Below are 22,303 nucleotides of genomic sequence, written 5' to 3'. Positions count from 1 at the left end.
CAATGCCAAATAAAAGGTTAAATAGTTTTATCACAAAGTAGTCGCACTCTTCCACAACAATAACAAGGTATATATCAATATGAGAAAATGCTTTTGCTCTAGACCAGTGTTTCTCAATTCTGTCCTGGAGTATCCCCTTGCTAGTCAGGTTTTCAGGATATCCACAATGAATATACATAAATTTGATTTGCATACACTGCCTCCATTATATGCAAATTTCTTCCATGCATATTCATTGTGGATATCCTGAAAACCTGACTGGCAAGGGGATGATACTCCAGGACAGAATTGAGAAATACTGCTCTAAACTGTAAATGAGCACTCACTTACTACCTGAAAGGGACAGAGTCCAAGAAGTCTTCATAACTTTTTGTCTCCTTTGACTTCAGCCATCTGAAGCATACAATAGCAAATTGGCCAGCCTCATGTTATTTCCACTACAATCAAGCTAGCATTCTCCTAATCACCAAAGTTAAACTTCATCAAATCACATCCATCACGACCTTCACAATAACTCTCTTGAAGTCTGCATCACTAGAGAGCATCTACAAAACAGCTACCTGGTCTCATATATGCCACATTTCTGCCTGGGCCAGTTTTCAGTCAGAGGCAATGCCTTCAGTCTAGTACAAGGGCTGATTGAAAAGTGATGAGACTGCCTCTGTTTTTCTTTCCAAGAAGAAGACATGGCAATACTGTACTAGTTACATACATCACCATTTCTGAACCTGCAGTTGGACTCTTGTAGTCTTCATTGCTGGGTCACAGTGAGAGGAAGAACTTCACAAGTTTCACTGTGGCAGAAGAGGAAGATGTCTGTGAGAGTATGTCAGAGGTTTGTGATTGAATTTTGTTTAAACTTGGAAAAAGCGATAATGAAACTCTTGCAATATTATCAGGTTTCAAGTTTATTTAAAAATTTGATATACCGCCTTATTAAAATTCAAAGCGGTTTTACATAATATAAAACCAAAGTATAAAAAGAACGTATGTTAAAAACAAATTACAAATAATGCTACAAACAATCAAATGCACTAACAGACATTAACTTACTGATACAGGATGAAGAAGGGCAGAAATACAATTTGTATAAAGAGAAAGAGGGGGAAAAGGACTAAAACAAAAGGAAGGGGAACAAAAATATAAATAGTCTAGAATAATGTAAAATAAGCTAACATGATTAAAATATGGCAAGGAACAGATTTCCATATGGTGGTGGAAACACTTCAAAGAAGGTAACATGAGTGACTGCCAAAGCACGTTCTGGAGGCCATCCAATGCAAAACAGTCTACTGCACATCTTTGAATCATTTTTGAAACATTGCAAAAGAATGTATTGAATGTGAAGAACATTACTTTGAAAAAGAAAAATGTTTAGATTCTGTGGAATCATTTGATTCTGAATTTAAAAACCAGTCAGCCCTCATAGTATTCAACAATCTTCCAGATGAATTGTTTGTTGTGTAAAGTAGCAGTGGGTGGTTCCTCAACAGTGGGACATTTATTTCAGATGATGGCACAACCTTGAGTTTGAGAGACAGCCATTTGTGTGACTTATGGCTGATTCAGTGCTGCTTGTCTATGGAGAAATAAAACTGATTACCTGTAACAGATGTTCTCTGTGCATGCACAGTTAATCAAACTTTCTAAGATTTAATCCTAAATTTTAAATAACTAAGGGAACTGTTGTGCATGCAGAGAGCTACATGTGTTCTGAACTTTACATTAGTTCTGAGCTCTTGGAGAGCTATTCCATTATGGGACTGTCGGATATCATCACCCACATATGTGTCTGATTAATCTTGCTGTTTATATAGAGCATCTATCATAGGTAAGTAACTTTGCTATATACAGAACCAGGTTTTTCCTGAAAATATTGGCAGATTGGTGGCTGGGTTTAGCCTAGAGGTGATGTGCTGTGAGATGGATCGCTTTTAATGACCTTAGTTGAAGTAACATGCACAAGAATAGTTGTTCATGTAGCTATGATTTGCGTGATTTATTCCAAATAATTAGTAAAACAATTTTTTGTACAGATTGCAATCTGAAGCATCTGTATCTAAATTTTGTCTGCACTGTATTTTTAAAAGTAAAAACAGTATTTTATAAGCAGCTAAGACAAGGTATGTGGATCAGTTTCCTTTGTGACTCCTACCTTCTCCTCAAAACATGTATAAAATTTTTGCATGTTCCTAATGGCAACTTCAGTAATAATACTAAACAGATCTAGAATATACTGTACATAGGGACCTAATGGCTTTTCAGCTACTTACCAGGTTCTTGACTAACTGCAAACCTGGTGCATAGCCAGAACTGAGACTTTAAACTAAAATTAAGCTTTCCATAAGGAATATAAACTACCTAGATAAAGTAGTAAAGCCATCAGATAAGGAAATAGTAAGTAATATCATTAAGAATATTTGGCACATATGCACTTTTGTCTCTACAGTGTGTAGTATTCTGTTATGAAGCCTCAACCTGTATAATCTATGTAATTTTTAGAGTTTTTGGTCTCTCTCTATAGAACAATTTCAGCTTGCCTCTTCTCAATTAAAGATAAGCCAAACGCAATTAGCAAAGTTGCATCCTTGCACCTGTCATTTGCAGTTTCTTTGCAGCTACACAGCATTTTTGTAGCTGCTAGTTTCAGGGTCCAGCAAAAGACAAACCAGATAGGAGGTGCTTTAGTGACTTTTGCTGTATTGATGCTACAGACAAAGGGGAGGCATCCAGGTGCTAAAATGAGGCACTGAAAGATGCCAGCACATGTTCTTGGGGTTGAAAGGGATCGGAATGCTTCAAGTTTGAAAAACTGTGAGGCAGACAGATTGATGAGGTGAAAAAGGATATCTTGGTTTCGAGGGAGGTAAATTAGAGAGACAAGTAGGAAAGCAATTTTGGTAATAAGACATGCCAGCATTATGAAGTAGCATTGAGTAAGCATGTATCCCTACTTCAGTGCCTAGATAAAATAAAACTGATGAAACGTGAAACTGTTTTTAGATGGAACAGGAAAGATGGATGCAAAACTGTCATAGCATGTTTCTTCATATTTATGACATATAAATACCTTTTCAAACCCCTTCACAGCTCCAGAAATACCACATGCAATGATTCATTGGCCAGTGACTCTGAAAAACCATCCAAACGGATTGGACAGGAGGTGATACTGGCATTCTTTCTGCTGCTTCTCCTGGTCTGGTTCCTGAATCGAGAGTTTGAAGTGAGTTACCGGCTTCATTACCATGGGGATGTGGAGGCTGATCTTCACCGTACCAAGATTCAGAGCATGAGGGACCAGGCAGACTGGCTACTGCGCAATATTATCCCCTACCATGTGGCTGAGCAGCTGAAGGTCTCCCAGAGCTACTCTAAAAATCATGACAATGTGGGTGTTATCTTTGCAAGCATAGTTAACTTCAGTGAGTTCTATGAGGAAAACTATGAGGGTGGCAAAGAGTGTTATCGTGTCCTGAATGAGCTAATTGGGGATTTTGATGAACTGCTGAGCAAACCACACTACAGCAGCATAGAGAAGATCAAAACTATTGGGGCCACCTACATGGCTGCCTCTGGCCTCAACCCTTCCCAGTGTCAGGACAGCAGCCATCCCCACGGTCATCTGCAGACCCTTTTTGAATTTGCCAAAGAAATGATGCGCGTGGTGGATGACTTTAACAACAATATGCTGTGGTTTAACTTTAAGCTAAGGATTGGCTTTAACCATGGCCCCCTCACAGCTGGAGTCATTGGTACCACTAAGCTGCTGTATGACATCTGGGGTGACACAGTGAACATTGCCAGCCGCATGGACACTACTGGGGTAGAGTGCCGCATACAGGTGAGTGAAGAGAGTTACCGTATCCTCAGCAAAATGGGATATGACTTTGACTACAGGGGGACTGTGAATGTAAAGGGGAAAGGTCAGATGAAGACTTTCCTCTATCCCAAATGCATGGACAATGGGATTGTGCCACATCATCAGCTATCCATATCTCCAGACATTAGGGTTCAAGTGGATGGCAGTATAGGTCGATCACCCACTGATGAGATCACCAGCTTGGTGCCTTCTGTACAGAACTCAGACAAGTCCTTCCACTGTTCAGAGAATACAGAAATGAGGGAGGTACTGTTGGTTTCCCAGAAACTCCACAGAGACCCAGCAAAAAAAGAAGAGCGAAGCAGGTTGTGTAGAGCCATAGAGGACAGCTTTGGGGAAATGGGCATGGAAGAAGCGGATGAGCTGACAAAGCTAAAAAGCTCAGAGAAGCTATGATGCAGCATATAGACAGATTGCAATGGGCTGTTTTTAATTTGTGAAAAAAGGGATGTTTTTCAATTCGGAGGGGGGGGCGGGTTCCGTTAATGCATTGGCTTTGTTGTCCTAGTGCTGTGTGGATCACAGTTTATTAAGGGCTGGTTGTCTACCCTCCTCTTTCCTGGTTCCCCTCCTCCTTGTGTATTCACTATCTCAGCAATGTGGAAGATTACTAAGTGCCTTCAGACAAATTCCATCAGCCTCTCACTCAAAGTACCAGAGGCTCCAGATGAAATCATGACTTTGGGTGTCAGTCTGGTTTTGAGAAAAAAAACTGCAACTTTGATATTATTTGTATCATTCTTAGCACTTTTGGCTAATGCAATATTTTTGGTTTGGATTTTCTTTCATACATAGATAGTGTTACTTTGTCCTTAGTCACGCCTTCATATTTAAACAGACAACTTCTCTAACTAATCTTCCCCCTCCAGTGAAGTTTTTAATTCCTGTGGCAAGGAATTCTGGGTCATGCAGTTCTTTAGTTCATTGTGTGCAAGACAGTAGGTCACCAGAATAACAAGTTGTTCAACTGCAAGGCATGTTTGTATTGTCTGTGAATGCAGTACAAGGTGCTGGTAATACACTAAGAGGGTTGTGGGGGGACAGGAAACATAATTATATGAGGAGCTACAGGTAGCACCTCCAGTTTTTTCTAGGATTCACTACAGGCAGCTGTTTATATTCATGTATCAAAGCATTCTGGGAAATGTAGTCTTCCATTTTGTATGGGGAAACTGGGTCTACAAACCCTAGAATGTAACAGGATTGTCCCAAGACCCATAGATTTGCAGTAACATCTTAGCCCTTCAGCTTTTGCACTTCTTACGTGGGGAAAGACTTTAAGGGAGAAGGGTGCAAAGGATGGGAAGCTGGGAAAGAAAAGGTAAGAGTTTGCAGAAATCCAACTGGCAAGATAAAGTTCTTGACACAAATGGGTATTTGGGTCTATTGCCTGAGCCTGAATGCTTTCTCAAGGGACATTACGTTGCATTTTCAGTAAATACTTTTTTTTCTTGCTTCACTTGCGTCAGCTCACTGCCGTTATTGAATCAGCAATACTACCTCGGATCTTCAGTATACCAACCTACCTGCTTCCTGGCCCCTTTCTTGCCTTTACTATGGAGGTCTTATTCCCAGGTTTCCTTTTTCCCCCCAAAATGTATTGCTTAAATTCCTTACATGTTTGAGAATAAACGTAATACTTTTTATTCTGCCACTCTTCTTCCCCCCTTGATCATTCTCTGTAATTTGCCTCCATAAAGTCACCTATGAAATGTTTTATGTTGTGTTTATTGTTTTAAATGATAGTACCCAAGTATATGGGGTCAATAGTAGTGAGGAGTGGCCAAATGGGAATTGTTATCAGAAGATAAACATTTGACCTGGGAATGAAACAGTGAAGGATTTAGATAGAAGATTAAGGCCAAGATTCTTAAAATACCATGTTAAAAAATGACGGGCTGCTATCGCAGCTATTCTGGGAACAAATTTTAAAAAGTGAGTCATTCTCCAAAAAACACTCATGTAAATTAGGTTGGCAGAGAGTAGTGAAGACTTCCTAAATTTGCATGTGCCCATCGCTGGTGATAGCGATGGACACATGCGCAGAAAAAAGACAAAAAGAAAAATCCCACAACAGCAGGAGAGATGTTCAATCTCTCCTGCTGCCAACTAACACCCCCCCCCCTTGCAGCAGAAGAGATGCCCACTCTCTCCTGCTGCCAAGTGAACCCTCTCCCCAGCAACGGGAGAGGTCCCCATCAGTGTTCCCTCTAAGCTGCGCTGGCGTGCGCTGGCGCACAAAATATTACATCCAGCGCACAAGTTTCACGTCACAGCGCACGGCGGGCAGGGCAGCGAGAGGAGAATCGGGCGAGTTGGCTCATAACTTGCTGGCGCCCGATATTTTTAGCGCACAGCGAAAAAAATTTTGCTCACAACACCCGCCCGCTTAGAGGGAGCACTGGTCCCCATTCTCTTCCGCTGCATCACAACAACCACTCCCCCCCTCCAACCCATCTCCCCCGTATCTTTAATTAGATGGCTGACCGGAGGGGCCTTAGGTGTCCGGGACAATCAGAACCTTAGGCCCCCTTCCCGGTGCATCTGGGGAGGGGCCTGAGGCTCTGTTTGACCCAGGTTGTATAAGGCCCCTCCCATAGGGCCTTAAACAACATGGGCCAATCAGAGCCCCAGGCCCTCCCCAGTGCATACCAGGATATACCGGGGAGGGGAAGGCCCATTTTGGAAGAGGCATGCCAGCTGGCTGGAGGGAGTAGGCATCCCTCCAGTCAGCCATCTAATTAAAGGTACGAGGAAGAAGGGTCAGAGGCAGGAGGGTGTTGTAAAGCAGTGGAGGAGAATGGGCATCTCTCCCGCTTCAGGTGTGTGTGTGGTGGGGGGGGGTTTCGCTTGGCAGCGGGAGAGAGTGGGCATCTCTCCCGCTGCTGGGGGGGGGGGGGGTGGGTGGAAGCAAGAGAGAGTGGGCATCTCTCCCGCTGCTGGGGGGGGGGGTGTTGTGTGGAAGCAAGAGAGAATGGGCATCTCTCCCGCTGTTGGGGGGTGGATCGTATCTCAAAACAGCTTTTCTAGCAGTCTCCGACACTGGCATGCCAGAGTTTTAAACAGTGCTGTCACTGTACAGGCACCCCTAGACCAGTCGCTGATTTTTGTCGTCAAAAGCCAATGCCACTCTTGAAGAATGGCTCAGCGAGTTTGAAGAATCCACCGGAGTGCTCATTTCAATATTGAACAGCCCATTTGCATGGCAGTGTTAGAGACTGCTAGAAACCTCACTAAAAACAGAGATAAGCTGTTTTGATAATCTGCCGCTAAAATGCATGCAGGCTAAACCATCGGAAAATAGTTTAGCAACAGCATTAAATTTTTGAGAATCTGGGCCTAAGTCTCAACTCCATCTCTTTCATAGTTTTGAAACCATGCATCTTTTGGTGTTTCTGAATGGAAAGAGAATATGTGCAAAAAGTTTGGTAGGATGTATTTCCTTTTCTTAAAGTTGATACGTTCAGGCAGAAGTTCCACACTGCATTTTGGCAGACTGTTTCCTTGCACATTTCTTTTCTAGGCACCTTTTTTTTCTTTTCCTGGGCAAAAGCTGTGTTATTTCAAAACCTTTCCAGTAATCTGACACAGACTATTTGTACTGTATTTTACCTTTTACACAGATTTTAAATCTGATCCTTTAACATTATTTCCATCTAAACCTTGACATTCTTGTTCGATTTTTCTTCTGTTGGTGCTAAGGGCTGATCAGGCTTTGATTGCTGTGATGTGAGGGGAAAGGGACAATAGTGAAAATGAGTTGGTAATACAGCTTCACATTCATTGTTTCCCCAACATATTTGTAGGATGCCTTTTGATTTACAACTACTGCAGTTTATCTACAGCTAGAGGGAGGAGGTAACAACAGTTGCAATTGCAGTAGTCCTAGTCCCTTTCTTCTATGCCAGTGTGGCTAAGATTTATCTTTCAGTGCCTCTTCCAGAGAAGGTTAAGTTAAAATTCCTAGAACCCTTAATGCTGTGCTTTAGGGAGGTGGTTCATAATCCTGTCTTTGAGGTCCACCTAATAAATGTGCAAAAGGTATATCTTCAAACATTGGAGGCTCAGTATGTGCAAATCTTCTCATGAGTCATTGAGTTACCCTGAAAACAAGATTTGGCTGGAAAATGCTGGTTTTAATGGATCACCATCAGTCACTTAGATTTCATTTGTAATATAGATTGAGAGGTTTATTTATTTTATCTTATCACCTTTTGATTCTTCCTTTGAAGAAATAAAGTCCTCATGTCCCAGAAATAACTAAGAAGGAAAATTTAAATTAAATCAGTAATTTAAAGAGAGGGTAAGGTTGGGCAGACTGCATGGAATATTCGGGTCTTTATCTGTCATCATTTACTATGTTACTATGTACAGTACTTAAAAGCTAGGACATTGCCAACATTACATTCCCTTCTACTCCTTTATAAATGCAAGAACTGGCTTGGTTTTGCCCATTTCTAGCAAAATCACAGGACCCTTCCTAAGGCTACAGTGGTGATGAAAATGTATACCAAGTGGCATAAATGTCACTATAATATAATATTAGGAAAGGCTTACTTCTATCATGTTAGAGATGTGTTAAACGCACTAAGAGAAGGTAGTTTTGAAAGATTACAAATTGATGTGATTTAACCCATAAGTGGAAACAGAAGTGCCTTAGTTGACTTTGTTCCACCTTTTGTCCTGTTACTAGTGTTTTATTTTGTTTTCAGTGAGAAGCAAAGTGAATGATGCATTAATCAAATACTGTATTTCATATGTCAGGGAAGGGGTTTTAGTAACTTAGTAAAATGATAGCATAAAGAAAAATAGACCCATTACTCTGCCTAGTTATTCATGACCCCAGTGTAAGGATATATCACAGCTGCCAATCTAGGTCCATTTTTTGTGGTCTTTTCATTCTTGATTCTTTACACTTGGGAGCAGATGAGCATATAAATCCCCATACTTAATCCAACATCTATCCCCTCCTCTCACATTCTTTCTACCAAACTTTATAATCTACTGAGGCTATGGCCCAAATATGTGATCTCTTTGGTCCTGATTGTATTGCTGGGCCACTAACACCAGTTAGTTTGTGGGAGTTAGATAACCTGCTGGTAAATGTCTAGCTACCACATGGCCTGTGATTTTGCCAGGTCATGCTTCTTTTATGTGGCCATTGTTTTTCCATATCACTGGTCCCTTTGCTGTTAGTCTGCAGGGAGTAAAGAATGGATTGTTTGCAATACCAAAATCTCACAGCCCTATTTCAACTGCTTCATTTTGTATTTGTACCAAATGAGCCTGAATTGTGTCAAAGTACTGTTTTGTTGGGGGGCGGGGGGTTACCAACTTTTTTTTTGGCCAGTTATAGATATTTACCACTGTCTCATGTCAACTGACTATGGTGATTTTCCCCAGGAGCATGTGGTTTAATGAAGTTTCAGAATGTATAGCATGCCTCCATCCTTACAGAATCACCAGTATCGGAGCTGCACTATGTTTTTATGCTCGGTACCACGGCATACCTCTCAACCTGCTGCATCAATAAAGAATGAAGTACTTTTTAGTAATAGTAATGGTAGAATTATAGTGTTGATGTAAAAGAGGTCAAATAAAGTGTTTGGGAGCAGGAAAGGGTATTTACGGTACTCTTAAAAAGCTTTGCCCCCAGTTCAGGAAGCTCAGAGGTCTAATATGCCTGTTGAAGTTTGTTTATTATGATTTAATATGTATCATTCATGCAGAAGCATAGCAAAATAGTTTACAAAAATAAATGTATAAGAAAAGAGAATGCCATAGTTGAAATAGGAAGTATGTTTTTATAATCAGAAATATCTGAAAGATACAGTTAAATTGTGTAAACATCTATTCTCATTCATCACATGGTAAGTGATACAGAGAGGTAAAAAGTGCTTTAGACACAAGACAGAAATGTACATGTCTCTTAGAGGGTATTATTACTCTTTGAAGTCTAGATGGTGATCCAGAGAAAAAAACTGAAAATGCTGGATTTGTGTTAGGGATTACATTACAGTGGATTCATTTAATTCGTATTTGTTTTATTTTTGAAGGGAAACAATAAAAGGTTTCCCAGGTTTTAAGTGAAAGAGAAGAAATCTGTTAGTATTCCAGCCTCCCTCTATACTACCAAACACTATTTTACAGTGTCTGAGCAATCTGAATTAGAATTCTGGCTTCAAATTGTGTCTTACTGGCAATCACAAGTTTGTTTTTTGTACATATTTTTGTTGTATAGTATTGTAAAGGGGATTGATTACAATAACCTTCAATATTGCATTCTAAAGACTTTCCCCAGAAAGAATTTATTTCCTTCTTATGTCTCTCAAGAAAATTGGATTGACTAAGGGCTCCTTTTATGAAGGCGCGTTAGGGCCTTAATGCATGGAATAGCATGCGCTAAATTGCCCTGCACGCTAGCCGCTACTGCCTCTTCTTGAGCAGGTGGTAGTTTTTTGGCTAGCGCATGCTAATCCGGTGCATGTGCTAAAAACGATTGCGCACCTTTGTAAAAGGAGCCCTAAGTGTGATGAGTCTTGTCAGCTGATGCCATTGAATTTATTTGGATTTTTCTATAACTTTAATAGGGCTACATCAGTAGCAGAAATTGGTGCAGAAGGGTTATGCTTAAACCTTGAGAAGTAGAGAGGATGATACAACTGTAAGGACAATCTTTGCTGGCACTGATTTCAAATGAACTTTTTCCCATTTCCAATTTGGATCATCTGTATCCCAGGTTGGCTGGGGCAATGGAGGCAACGGACATTATTAGGGCAAGATCCGAAGGCAGGATTTAGAATCCATTCAGATTTTCTAGAAGGAGCTGGGTGTGCAGCTCCTAGCCTCAGGATCACTGCTGTAGTGATCAAACTAGGAACAGTGAGAGGGTCTACTGACACACAATAAGTATCCATAGATAGGGATGAGAGAAGGCTCATAGCACCCAGATCCCAACTTTTCTTGAAGAGAAAGGGAGAGAAGAATAACCAATGGGCCAAAAAAGGAAATACTTGTTGGTTCTGGAGGTCTAAGTCTATGACAGAATGGGATGCAGAAGCCCAACATTTGCTTCTGATGTTCCTTTGCATAGCAATATATACAATGTTTTCTAACTCTCACCGCAAAATGCTGCCTCTGCTACACTAAAAGTGCAGGAACAGTTGTCTACACACTGAGAGGCTTAAAAACCCTGAGCAATAAAACTATAGCATATAAAAATAGCTCAGGAAATCATTTCCAAGATGCACTGCTTCCATAAAATAATTTTTTTAGCCACCCAAATACCTGAGTGGTTCCCTCCCCCCCCCCCCCTTTTAACCACTGTAGATCACTGTTCTAATTACTGAAATTGCAGGTCTCTCTGTGTAGTGTGCAATGATGCTATGCAGAGCTGAGCAGTTTTGTACCCACCTTGTGTTCCAGCATCTGGGATCTCGGCATGAACTGCCGTTTCCCACTGACTTCATGGATTTCTCTGTGAAAGGATAGATTGTTCAAAGCGTGGGCTAAAGATTCACCTAGTCAATGGTGTACACTATTTCCTGACTTCTCTAAAGTTAAATATGCATAATTTTTTCTCTCACTCTATGAACCACCAAAAAGAGTATTTGCTACTGTATTATTCTGGTATAGCTGAGTGATATTTCTTCTTTGAATTAGAGGGCAGTAGAAGTTTATTTTAGACTGAGTAAAGCTGCTGTTGGGAAGTAATAGATAATGCACAACCTTATTTTCACTCCAGAAGTACTAACCAGCCATATTTAAAATCCTTTGTTGCCCAATTGTCTGAAGATGCAATTCAAAGATTTAAACCAGAATATTCTTTCCCCATAATATTATTTCTTATGTGTGATGTGATGTACGAATTCAGACCTTACAAGATATTAATGTTGAATTGTGGTATGCAAAGTCTAGCATAAGAACATAAAAATAGCCTTACTGGGTCAGACCAGTGGACCATCAAGCCCAGTAGCCCGTTCTCAGATGGCCAATCCAGGTCCCTAGTACCTGGCCAAAACCCAAGGAGTAGCAACATTCCATGCTACCGATCCAGGGCAAGCAGTGGCTTCCCCCATGTCTTTCTCAATAACAGACTATGGACTTTTCCTCCAGAAAATTATCCAAACCTTTCTTAAAACCAGCTACGCTATCCACTCTTACCACATCCTCTGGCAATGAGAAGAGTTCCATCCCCTTTACCATCTTGGTCGCTGTTCTTTGAACCTTTTCTAGCGCCACTATATCTTTCTTGAGATAAGGAGGCCAGAATTGAACGCAGTACTCCAGATGAGGTCGTACCATGGAGTGATACAGGGGCATTATAACATTCTTAGTCTTGTTAACCATCCCTTTTTTAATAATTCCTAGAATCCTGTTTGGTTTTTTGGCTGCCATCGCACATTGGGCAGAAGGTTTCATTGTATTGTCTACGATGATACCTAGATCCTTTTCTTGGGTGACCCTGCTTTGACTTCATGGCCACAGCAAGAAAGCGGATCGCTTCTTCAGTCAAAGATCCGATCTCGGAAGCAAGGGACTCAACGCTCTGGTGCAGGTGTGGCCTCAGGAGAGTCTCCTGTATGTTTTTCCTCCTTGGTCATTCAGAGGATCTTAGCTCATCCGGGCCATGTTACTCTGCTAGCTCTAGATTGGCCTCGCAGACCATGGTACGCAGATCTGATGAGGCTGCGCAAAGGTCACAGCCTTCAGCAGAGTGCTTATCCGGATCTTCTTACACAGGGTCTGGTATCCATGAATGATCCAGGTCGCTTTGCTCTTATGGCTTGGCTCTTGAGTGCGCAGCCTTAGAGCATAAAGGATTTTTTGTCCTGGTTGTTGATACTTTTCTGAAGTCTAAGAAGTTGTCCACGGTGTGGGCTTTCGCTAAGGCATGGAAGGCCTTCCAACATTGGCTAAACGCACCTCTCTCTCCAGTGAGGGTGGTGTATTAAAAGATATGCAGGATTGCTGTATGGATGTGGTCCTCAGGAAACTTTTTGATGTAGCTACTTTAGGTACCAAGGCTGCTTCAACGATGGCATTTGTGGCACACACTTGTGTCTCTCGACTGTGAACCCTGGAGAGTGAGACAATGGATCCCCCTCCTCAACTTCTGATGGTTGGGACAGATATATGACAGATGCATTGTATGACCTCATGAGAGTTTTGGCAAAAGTGTCAGCATAGTCCATCTCTGCCTGCCAAATGCTATAGGTTTGCCAGTGGGCTGGTGATTCCACTTCCAAGGCTACTTTGGCTAGGCCCCCTTTAAAAGGCAGTTATTTTTTGTCAAAGGTCTGGATGACTTTATGGATTCTTTGATGGATCTTCCCTTAAGACTCTGCCAGATAGTAAACCCATTGTTTGCCTGCCTTTCAACCAACAGGTTCCAAGACATAGGACTGCCTGTTGAAGAAACTGAATGTTCGCAGAGTTCATCTGCGTTATTTGGAGGTCACCAATGAGTTTCATCTCTCTGACCATTTGTTTGTGCTGATTCATTCAGTTAAATGGGGCACTTCTGCTTCCAAGACAAGGGAAAACTGCTTAAGTACCTGAATAAATTCATGTAAACCGTTTTGAGCTCCCCTGGGAGAACAGTATAGAAAATTGAATATATAAATAAGTAAAGTTACAGATGGATCCATAGGGCAATTTTGTCAGCTTACATTCTTGCTGGGAAATAGTTTCCTGTTTCTGTCAAGGCGCATTCTACCAGGAGTGTGACTTCTTCATGGGCTGAAGCTATATCTGTCTCTCCTGAAGAGATTTGCAGAGCAGCAACGTGGTCTTCTCTTCACACGTTTGCCAAGTTCTACAGAGTGAACATGGCAGCAAGACAGGACTCCGCCTTTGGGTCTTCAGTCTTAAGGGTCAGCGCAGCAAGCCCACCCTAGCTATTTGGGGGACTGATTTTGTATGTCCCTACTGTCTAGAATGTCTCATCTATTGCACTGGAAAAGAGATTATGTACTTACCCTGGTAAACTCTTTTCCAGTAGATAGGTGAGACATTCTAGATTCCCACCCTGTCCTTCCTGCGCCTGCCTACAGTTTTCAGTCTGTTTATGCTTCTCCAAGCTGATTCTTGGATGCCTGTCGGACCTTGAGGGCTGGGAAGAATTTGTATACAGGCAGTCCCCGTTTTAAGAACATCCAACTTATGTCTGACTCATATTTATGAAGGGGGTCCTGTTCTACCTTCAGTGTCCCAACATGCCCCTCTCCCTCCTTCCAAGTCCCAACATTCCCCTCTCTTTCCCTCCAAAATCCCAATGCACCCTTCTCTCTCCTGCCCTCCATTCTGTGCTTCAAGTACATTCCTCCCCAGCCGCAGTCATTGCTTTGCACAAAGCCACAGGCAGAATGGAGGGAGGGAGGGAGAGGGGCTCATTGGGACACAGGAGGGAGAGGGGCGCATTGAGACTCAGGAAGGAGAGAACACAAACTTCGAACAAATGATGGAAGGAAGGAGGGGAGGGGCACAGAATGGAGGGAGGGAGAGGGGTGCATTGAGACTCAGGAGGGAGAGAACACAAACTTCAAACAAATAATGGAAGGAAGGAGGGGAGGGGGCATGAATGGGACACAGAATGGAGGGAGGGATGGGAGCATGAGCCATAGGACAGAAGAATAGAGGGAGTGAGGGAAAGAGATGCTGAGGTGAGAGAGGGAATAGAAAGGGAGAATTGGGTGTCTGAGTGAGAGGGAAAGAGAGATGGTGCACATGGGAAGATGAAGGAAGAGAATTGTTGGGCATAGGGAGGGAGAGATTTATTGGACATGGTGGTAGGAAAGGAGTGAGGTAGAGATGCATGGAGAAGAGAGAAATGAGAAGGAGTAATGTTGGATGTGGTGGTGGAAAGGGAACAGTGGGATGGATGGAAAGGGATGCAAGAGGGGCCTCAAGGAGGTGAAGGTGGGAAGAATACTAGGATCCAAGTTACATACAAATTCAACTTAAAAACATTTTAAAAAACGGAACCCATTTTTAACCCGGGGATTGCCTGTATATGTTTCATTTAATGAGGAGTAGTTTCTGAGCTCATTTGAAGCCAGTGTTGGCAATTGCTTTTGAGCAGAACACTTTGTTTAAGCCTGTTGGTATAGGTGCCTCTACTTCATATGTATTGGGTGTCTTTACGTGCTTGGGTACTAACTGAAGGTGGAGCAAGAGAGCCCAGTGAAGTACATCAGAGGCAGAGTGAAAAATCCAGAGTGGATTTCTTCTGCAGCAGCACATGGCTATGGGGAAATAACCCTACTGTCTAGAATGTCTCACCTATCTATTAGAAAAGAACTTAACCCAGGGTAAGTACATAATCTCTTTTTACATCTACCTCCTACCCATTTTCCCTCTATCCATAGCTCCTATTCATAGCTGCCCAACATGGTGACCAAGTAATCAAATAACCAAGCATCTCACTAATTTTGTGTCCAATGAATTCACCATTCTTCAGTTGCTTATAATACTCTTAATTGGGGAACTCAATCTTTATTTCTGTCACGTGTTCAGTATTGAACTTGTAGCTTTTACTAGCATTCACCCCAGAATGGTTCCCTTACTTTTAGGAAGCCTCTCCATCTGCTTTGTTTTGCTGCTCCAGATCATGCCTTCATTTGAAATAGTTGAATCCGAGCCTCAGTCTTTTTCAATTTTAATACAATACAAGTTTAATACAAGCTGGCCAAGAGACATGGCTTTCTGACCGAAATAAACTTGAAACTTTTTCTCCTGGTTAAAAGTTATAAATCTGTGAAGACAATAAGAGTGATAATTCTGCCTAAGAAGAATGACCAAAATTTAATGAAGCAAACCACCGATACGGTTGTGGTCACGAAGAAATCTTTGAAAAGGAGAGAAAACAATACCATATTCCTTAACTACCACCATTTTGGATAATGCAGGAAGACTGGCAGTATCAGGAAGGTCTGCAGGAATGGTATACACAGAAGACAGCTGAATATTCTCAGTTTTTTAAACACACAGAAGATTGAAAGTAGCAATGTTAAAATTTAAATTCCTATTGATAATCCCTCATTTGCATCAGTGGTTCCTGGCAGTTAAACCTAACTAACTAAAGTAAAACTTAATTTTATAGACAAGGTCTTCAACCAAAAAGGTGCTTGACTCGGTTTACAATAATGTAAGTATAGTACATAAATATAGAAGAAGAATGTAATCTAGAATAGCTTAGGGCTCCTTTTACAAAGGTGCACTAGCGTTTTTACCACACGCACCGGATTAACACGCATTAAAATGTGCGCTAGCTGAAAATTACTGCCTGCTCAAAAGGAGGCGGTAGCAGCTAGTGCGCACTATTCCGCGCATTAAGGCCCTAACGTACCTTCGTAAAATGAGCCCTTAGTTTCCAAAGTGTTTAGTTGGATGTTTTCAGAGCTTTCAGAAATAAAATGAAGGGGCCTAGACTTCTAAGTGAAAGTGGTAACTCATTCCAGAGTTCAGTTAGTTTGAAAATAAGAGTGGCTTAATCTCTTGAAAGTTCTATTTTTACTCCTAAGGGAAGGAAATGTAAGTTTTAATTTATTTGAACTCCTAGCGAAATAAGATCTGTGTACATTCCAATCTGAAGGAACCAAAGTAATAAAAATGCCAGAAAGAATTTTAAATGCAATACAAACGCATTTAAATTGAATTCTAAGATACACTGGAAGCCAATGTAATTCCTTGAACAATGGGATTACGTGATCGAATTTACTCTTACCAAAAATGAGCTTGGCAGCAGTACTCTGTATCAATTGAAGTCTCTGCAGACCTTTGAGAGACCCAAGTACATTGAGTTGCAATAATCCAACCTTGACAAGATAATTGACTGAACCATTACAGAGAAGTGTTGCTGATTAAAGAACGCTCTCACTCTTCTCAGGATGCGGAGGCTAAACAAACAAACAAGAGAATTTAGCTGATCCTTAAATGTAAGAGATGAATCAATAGCAATACCCAATATTAGCAAGAAAAACTCAATTTTCAGAGATTCTTCTGAGTCTAAGGTCACAACTGAGGGAAGAGAATCTAACTTTGGCCCGATCCATAAGGGTTTGGTCTTAGCAGCATTCAATTTCATCTGGACCATCATTGCCCAGGGCCGAAGCTTAGCAATGCAATGGATAATATTGGGTGTTAGATTAACAAGTTCTGGGTCAACCTCAAGTAATATGAAGATGTCATCAGCGTACATTAATAGAGTTTCCGAAATATTCAAGTCGTAGTATTTCAAAGTACTCATGTAGATGTTAAATAAGATTGGAGACAATGGGGAGCCTTGGGGAACACCACAAAGGGCTCTCCAAGATTTTGAATTAGATTCTTCCATATTAACTGAGTAAGAACGGGAGGATAGAAATTTATCGAACCAGTCCAAAACAGTCTGATCAAGGCCAATGTCTGAGAGCAGGTAATGCAGAATATTATGGTTGACCGTGTCAAGACAAATTGAACTGAAGTAAGATAGCATGTTTCTTACAAGATTTTAACTGCTGGATCTTAGAAAGGAGAGAGACCAAAAGGGTTTCTTTGCTGAAATTTGAGCGGAACCCATGCTGGAAAGGTAAAAGGATGGAAAACTTCTCCAGGTAACTTGAGAGTTGGCTGGCAATAATTGATTCCATAAGTTTAGTTAGCAGAGGTATATTTGCAATCAGTTTATAGTGGGAAGTGACAGTTGGGTCAAGGTCTGTTTTTTTCAAGAGAGGGGTAAGGCTAATTATACCCATGTCATATGAGAAATACCCTGTTTCTAAAGCATAATTTAGTAATGTAGTCAGCCAATTGATTGCTTGAGGTGGAATATTAGCAAAAAGATAATAATAATAATAATAATAACTTTATTTTTCTATACCGCAATACCACAAATCAGTTCAGAGCGGTTTACAGGATAAGAGACTGTACATTTACAGCGAAGTTACAGCTTAGTTATAGCGAAGTTACATCGAGGTTACAGCATATCGAAAAACAGTTCAGAGCGATTTATACAATGTAGGTGCAGAGAATTAGTTAACAATTATATGGTATAAACCAGTGACAATTACAAAATGATCCAATAATTGTTGCATGGGGGGAGGGGAAGGGTAGGGAGGGAGGCCAGGGATTATTAGTTTGGTCGGGGGGGGCGGGGGTTAGAGGAATTTATCAAAGAGGTATGTTTTTAGAGATTTCCTGAAGGATTGATAAGAGGGAAAAGGATCAAGGGTGCATTTATATCTCATCAATTTTGCGCATAGTTTTGAGACTTGGGACTCAGATACCAAGTCAAATGAATTCCAGAAACGATATGCTGGCATCAGCATTAAACTACCCTTGAAGTTTGAGAAAAGACCAAAGTCCACTGTAGAAAAAGAATTCCTAATTGTAACAATTTTATCTTCAAAAAAGAAGCAAGAGAATCTGCAGAAGGTGATGAAACCTGAAGAGATTTATGGTCATGATTTGTTAATGTACACCAGAGTCTAAATAGAGTACCACTTTGGTGATTAGAATTGGTGATTTTACCGCCATAGTAACAGCATGGTTCTGTCAATATTACTGAGCAGCTAATACTATTGGTTCTCATTTTTAGCTTATTGGTGCTCTACTTACATCTGACCTTCCTGATATTATCTGTTACCTCTCATTTGGAATACTATATTTTTCCACATTAAATGCCTTTAAAGGAGCTTGGTCTCCTTTTTTCTTTTGTGTGATGTCATTTTCACAATGAAGTGTTCTCTGGTCAACCTCAGGAACAGGGGGACACATCTGATGCTGTAATAACTTTTATTGGATCAGCAAGTCCATATTTAATTCATTATTTGCAAGCTGTCACTAGAATTTCCTTGAATTCAAGTAGAGAATGGCACAGTGACAAAATTCATCACCGTCCCCGTCCCCGCGGATAACCGCGGGAAACCATCTTCATGTCATTCTTTAAAGAGAGAGGGAAGAATCAGAGTATGAATGGCCACAAACACTGACCCACAAGCTTTGCTTTGAAGAATGCTGATGTAGAAGGACTGAGGTTGAAATAGACACTAGAAAATGACATGGGATTATTATCCGCGGGGACGGGGACAGTGATGAATTTTGTCACCGTGTCATTCTCTAAATTCAAGCTCAAGGTCATACTACCCCAACCTCTCACCACAGTTGAGACTTGTGTCTCTAAAATGTTCCTTTTCAGAGAGCATAATCAGCCTGGAATCTATCTGCACCTAAAGAAACATGCAGCAGAAAACTTGCATTATGAAAGGATACAGGAGCAGTGCAAAGGAAGTACAAATTTTCAGACATTACAGTATACTTTCATTTATAATTTTCTAGTCTTGTGACAACTGAAGAAAGTTGTATTTACTACAATAGCAGCTGCAATGTTTTCTTTCTGTCTTAAATCACTAGGATCACTATTATTGAATTATACACACACACTCCAGGATAAACTCCTACTTTGATATATTTTGAATTACATATATTTGAACAATGTGAAAAATGTGCAAGAGCATGAAGACCTTTTCAAGGCACTATATATAAAATACTTGAACTGTCAGTTGCATCAAATGCTACTTTATATTGGGATGATATTGAAGTAATAATTTCATGCATGTATTATAAATAAAAAAGCACACCCAGAAGTAGTAGATATTAGGAATTAGCTGCTTGTTGTGCATGCAAGAGCCAAGAATCAGTAATGCTACTTTTTCAATAAAAGTCTTAGATTTTCCTTTCTATCTGTCACAATAAATTGTTGCAAAATTAATGTCTTATACATATGTGTAGTGATGGAGAATGAAATATAAGCCCCAAGTTGGAACCTTGATCTGTGGGAAGTAAAAGAGAAGCATATTGCATGTCTTTAGACTAGGCTTGTTTAGGAAAGAATAGAGAGTTTCAGCAGAACACTGATTGAATTCAGAAAGATTTCTAATTTTTAGAAATATACTGTACCTTCTTTGGAGGGAGATTTTGTAATTTGCAGATGTCAGTTTTGAAGCAAAGTTATGAAATCCATGCCCTATAAAACATATCAATAAATAAAATATATAACATTTTTCCTAGCTCACACCATAAAGGGTCTTGCTGAAGGCCATACAGTGAGTGATGTAGATAGTTGAAACTTTGCTTCATAGCCAAGTGTTCTTAGTATGCTGTACTTGATAGGACCCACCTAATCTAACAAATCTTAGAGAAAGCTGTGTTGATACTGTACTTTCTTCAGATAATTAAGAATTTTGCCCTTTTTTTCTTATTATTTTATTTTAAGTTATAACAGGACTCAAATCAACTCCATTACCAAAATACATCTAAACTGTTATATCAGGTAAAGAATTGGAAATTATGCTTAAGAAGCCAAATGGCTGCTCATAAGAACCATATAAATAGTTAAGAGGTTTAAAGGTTTTATTAAAATTTGATTTAATCGCTTATCTAATACTTGTGTTTTTGTTGCAAAGACATAGGATTCTTTATTGAAGCTATTGTCCTCCTTTAGTCACAAACTTTGCAGAATGATATCACTTATATCTTTCAACTCCTCCCATTCACCAGCAGAGAATGGCTCCTTATTCAGTTTTAACTTTTGAAGCGAACTAAGAAGGTATGATCTGCTGTACTTCTTTTTATTATTTTCGCGTATTTTTGTCCATTGGTTCTTTTTTACTGTGTGGTTTTGGTACCCGAAGGCCCCCTTCTTGGGGTTACTCCACTGGGAAAAGGACACAGACCCATTAGGACAGGCTGCTGCTCACAGCCCAATCTCTTGGAGTACCTGTGGAGCTAGCCTGCTTTGTGATACATCGAAAGCTCAGGGTCCAGGTCAGTGGGAGCTTGCTCACCTGCTGATTTATCAGAGGCTTGAGCACCAGTCTGTAGGGTCCCTGTGTAACAACCGTTTGGATATCAAGAGCCAGCTGTGTATCATCTCTTCTATCCTCCCACCCCACCCCCAGATGTGCCATATGGATTTTCAGGGGTTGTAGTCCTCAGTCAGAGTTATCCTGACTGGCAGCCAGAAGACTTTCAGTGGTGGATTGTTTCCAGCAGTTTCTGAGGCAGAATTTCTCTGCTTGCAGACTGCTAAGAACATAAGAATAGCCTTACTGGGTCAGACCAATGGTCCATTAAGCCCAGTAATCCGTTTTCACAGTGACTAATCCAGGTCCCTAGTACCTGGCCAAAACCCAAGAAGTAGCAACATTTCATGTTACCGATCCAAGGCAAGCACTGGCTTCCCCCATGTCTTTCTCAATAACAGACTATGGACTTTTCCTCCTGGAAATTGTCCAAACCTTTCTTAAAACCAGCTACACTAGAGCTTAACTATTCTCTGAGTGAAAAAATATTTCCTCCTATTGGTTTTAAAACTATGTCCCTGTAACTTCATTGAGTGTCCCCTAGTCTTTGTAATTTTTGACAGAGTGAAAAATCGATCCACTTGTACTCGTTCTACTCCACTCAGGATTTTGTAGACTTCAATCATATCTCCCCTGAGTCGTCTCTTTTCCAAGCTGAAGAGCCCTAACCTTTTTAGTCTTTTCTCATACGAGAGGAGTTCCATCTCTTTTATTATCTTGCGATAAGGAGACCAAAATTGAACGCAATACAGGGGAATTATAACATTCTTAGTCTTCTTAACCATCCCTTTTTTAATAATTCCTAGCATCCTATTTGCTTTTTTGGCCACTGCCGCACATTGGGAAGAAGGTTTTATCGTATTGTCTACAATGACACCCAGATCCTTTTCTTGGGCACTAAACCCTCAAGGTGGACCCTATCATCTGGTAACTGTGATTCGGATTATTCTTCCCAATGTTCATCACTTTGCATTTGTCCACATTAAATTTCATCTGCCACTTGGACACCCAGTCTTCCAATTTCCTAAGGTCTGCCTAAAAGTTTTCACAATCTGCATGCGTTTTGACAACATTGAAGAGTTTAGTATCTGCAAATTTAATCTCATTCATCGTTTCAATTTATATATCATTTATAAATAAGTTAAATAGCACTGGTCCCAGTACAGATCCCTGCAGCACTCCACTGTTTATGCTCCTCTATTGAGAAAAATGACGTACATAAACAGATAGATAGATTAAAAACTGACAAATCTCCGGACCCTGACGAAATCCACTCTAGGTTATTGAAAGAACTAAAGGAGAAAATAGCGGAACTACTAAAGCAGGTTTGTAATCTATCCCTGAAAACAGGCGTGATCCCGTAGGATTGGAAGATAGCTAATGTTATGCCCATCTTTAAAAAAAGGATTGAGAGGTGACCCGGGGAACTACAGACCGGTATGTCTGACTTCGATTCCGGGGAAGATGGCGGAAGCGCTGATAAAAGACAGCATCGATGAGCATCTAGAAAGGAATAAACTGATGAAAACAAGCCAACATGGCTTCTGCAAGAGAAGATCGTGCCTAACGAACTTATTAC

The 22,303-nt window shown here is 40.7% G+C and overlaps 1 protein-coding gene across 3 annotated transcripts in view; it reads left to right on the top strand.

Moving 5' to 3' along the window:
* ADCY9 (adenylate cyclase 9) overlaps positions 1–5,893 on the top strand; it is a 256,639-nt gene extending 250,746 nt beyond the window's left edge. For all 3 annotated transcript variants that reach the window (XM_033964016.1, XM_033964017.1, XM_033964018.1), the window contains one exon: positions 3,091–5,893. In XM_033964016.1, the coding sequence (XP_033819907.1) occupies positions 3,091–4,276 (1,186 nt within the window). In that variant the 3' untranslated portion in view covers positions 4,277–5,893. The remainder of the gene's footprint in view (positions 1–3,090) is intronic.
* Positions 5,894–22,303: the final 16,410 nt, after the last annotated feature.

The sequence above is a fragment of the Geotrypetes seraphini genome, chromosome 11, assembly GCF_902459505.1.
Source record: "Geotrypetes seraphini chromosome 11, aGeoSer1.1, whole genome shotgun sequence".
NCBI classification, from domain to species: Eukaryota; Metazoa; Chordata; class Amphibia; order Gymnophiona; family Dermophiidae; genus Geotrypetes; species Geotrypetes seraphini.
Note: the sequence above shows the minus strand (reverse complement) of the source record. Positions and strands in the feature narration are given on the sequence as shown.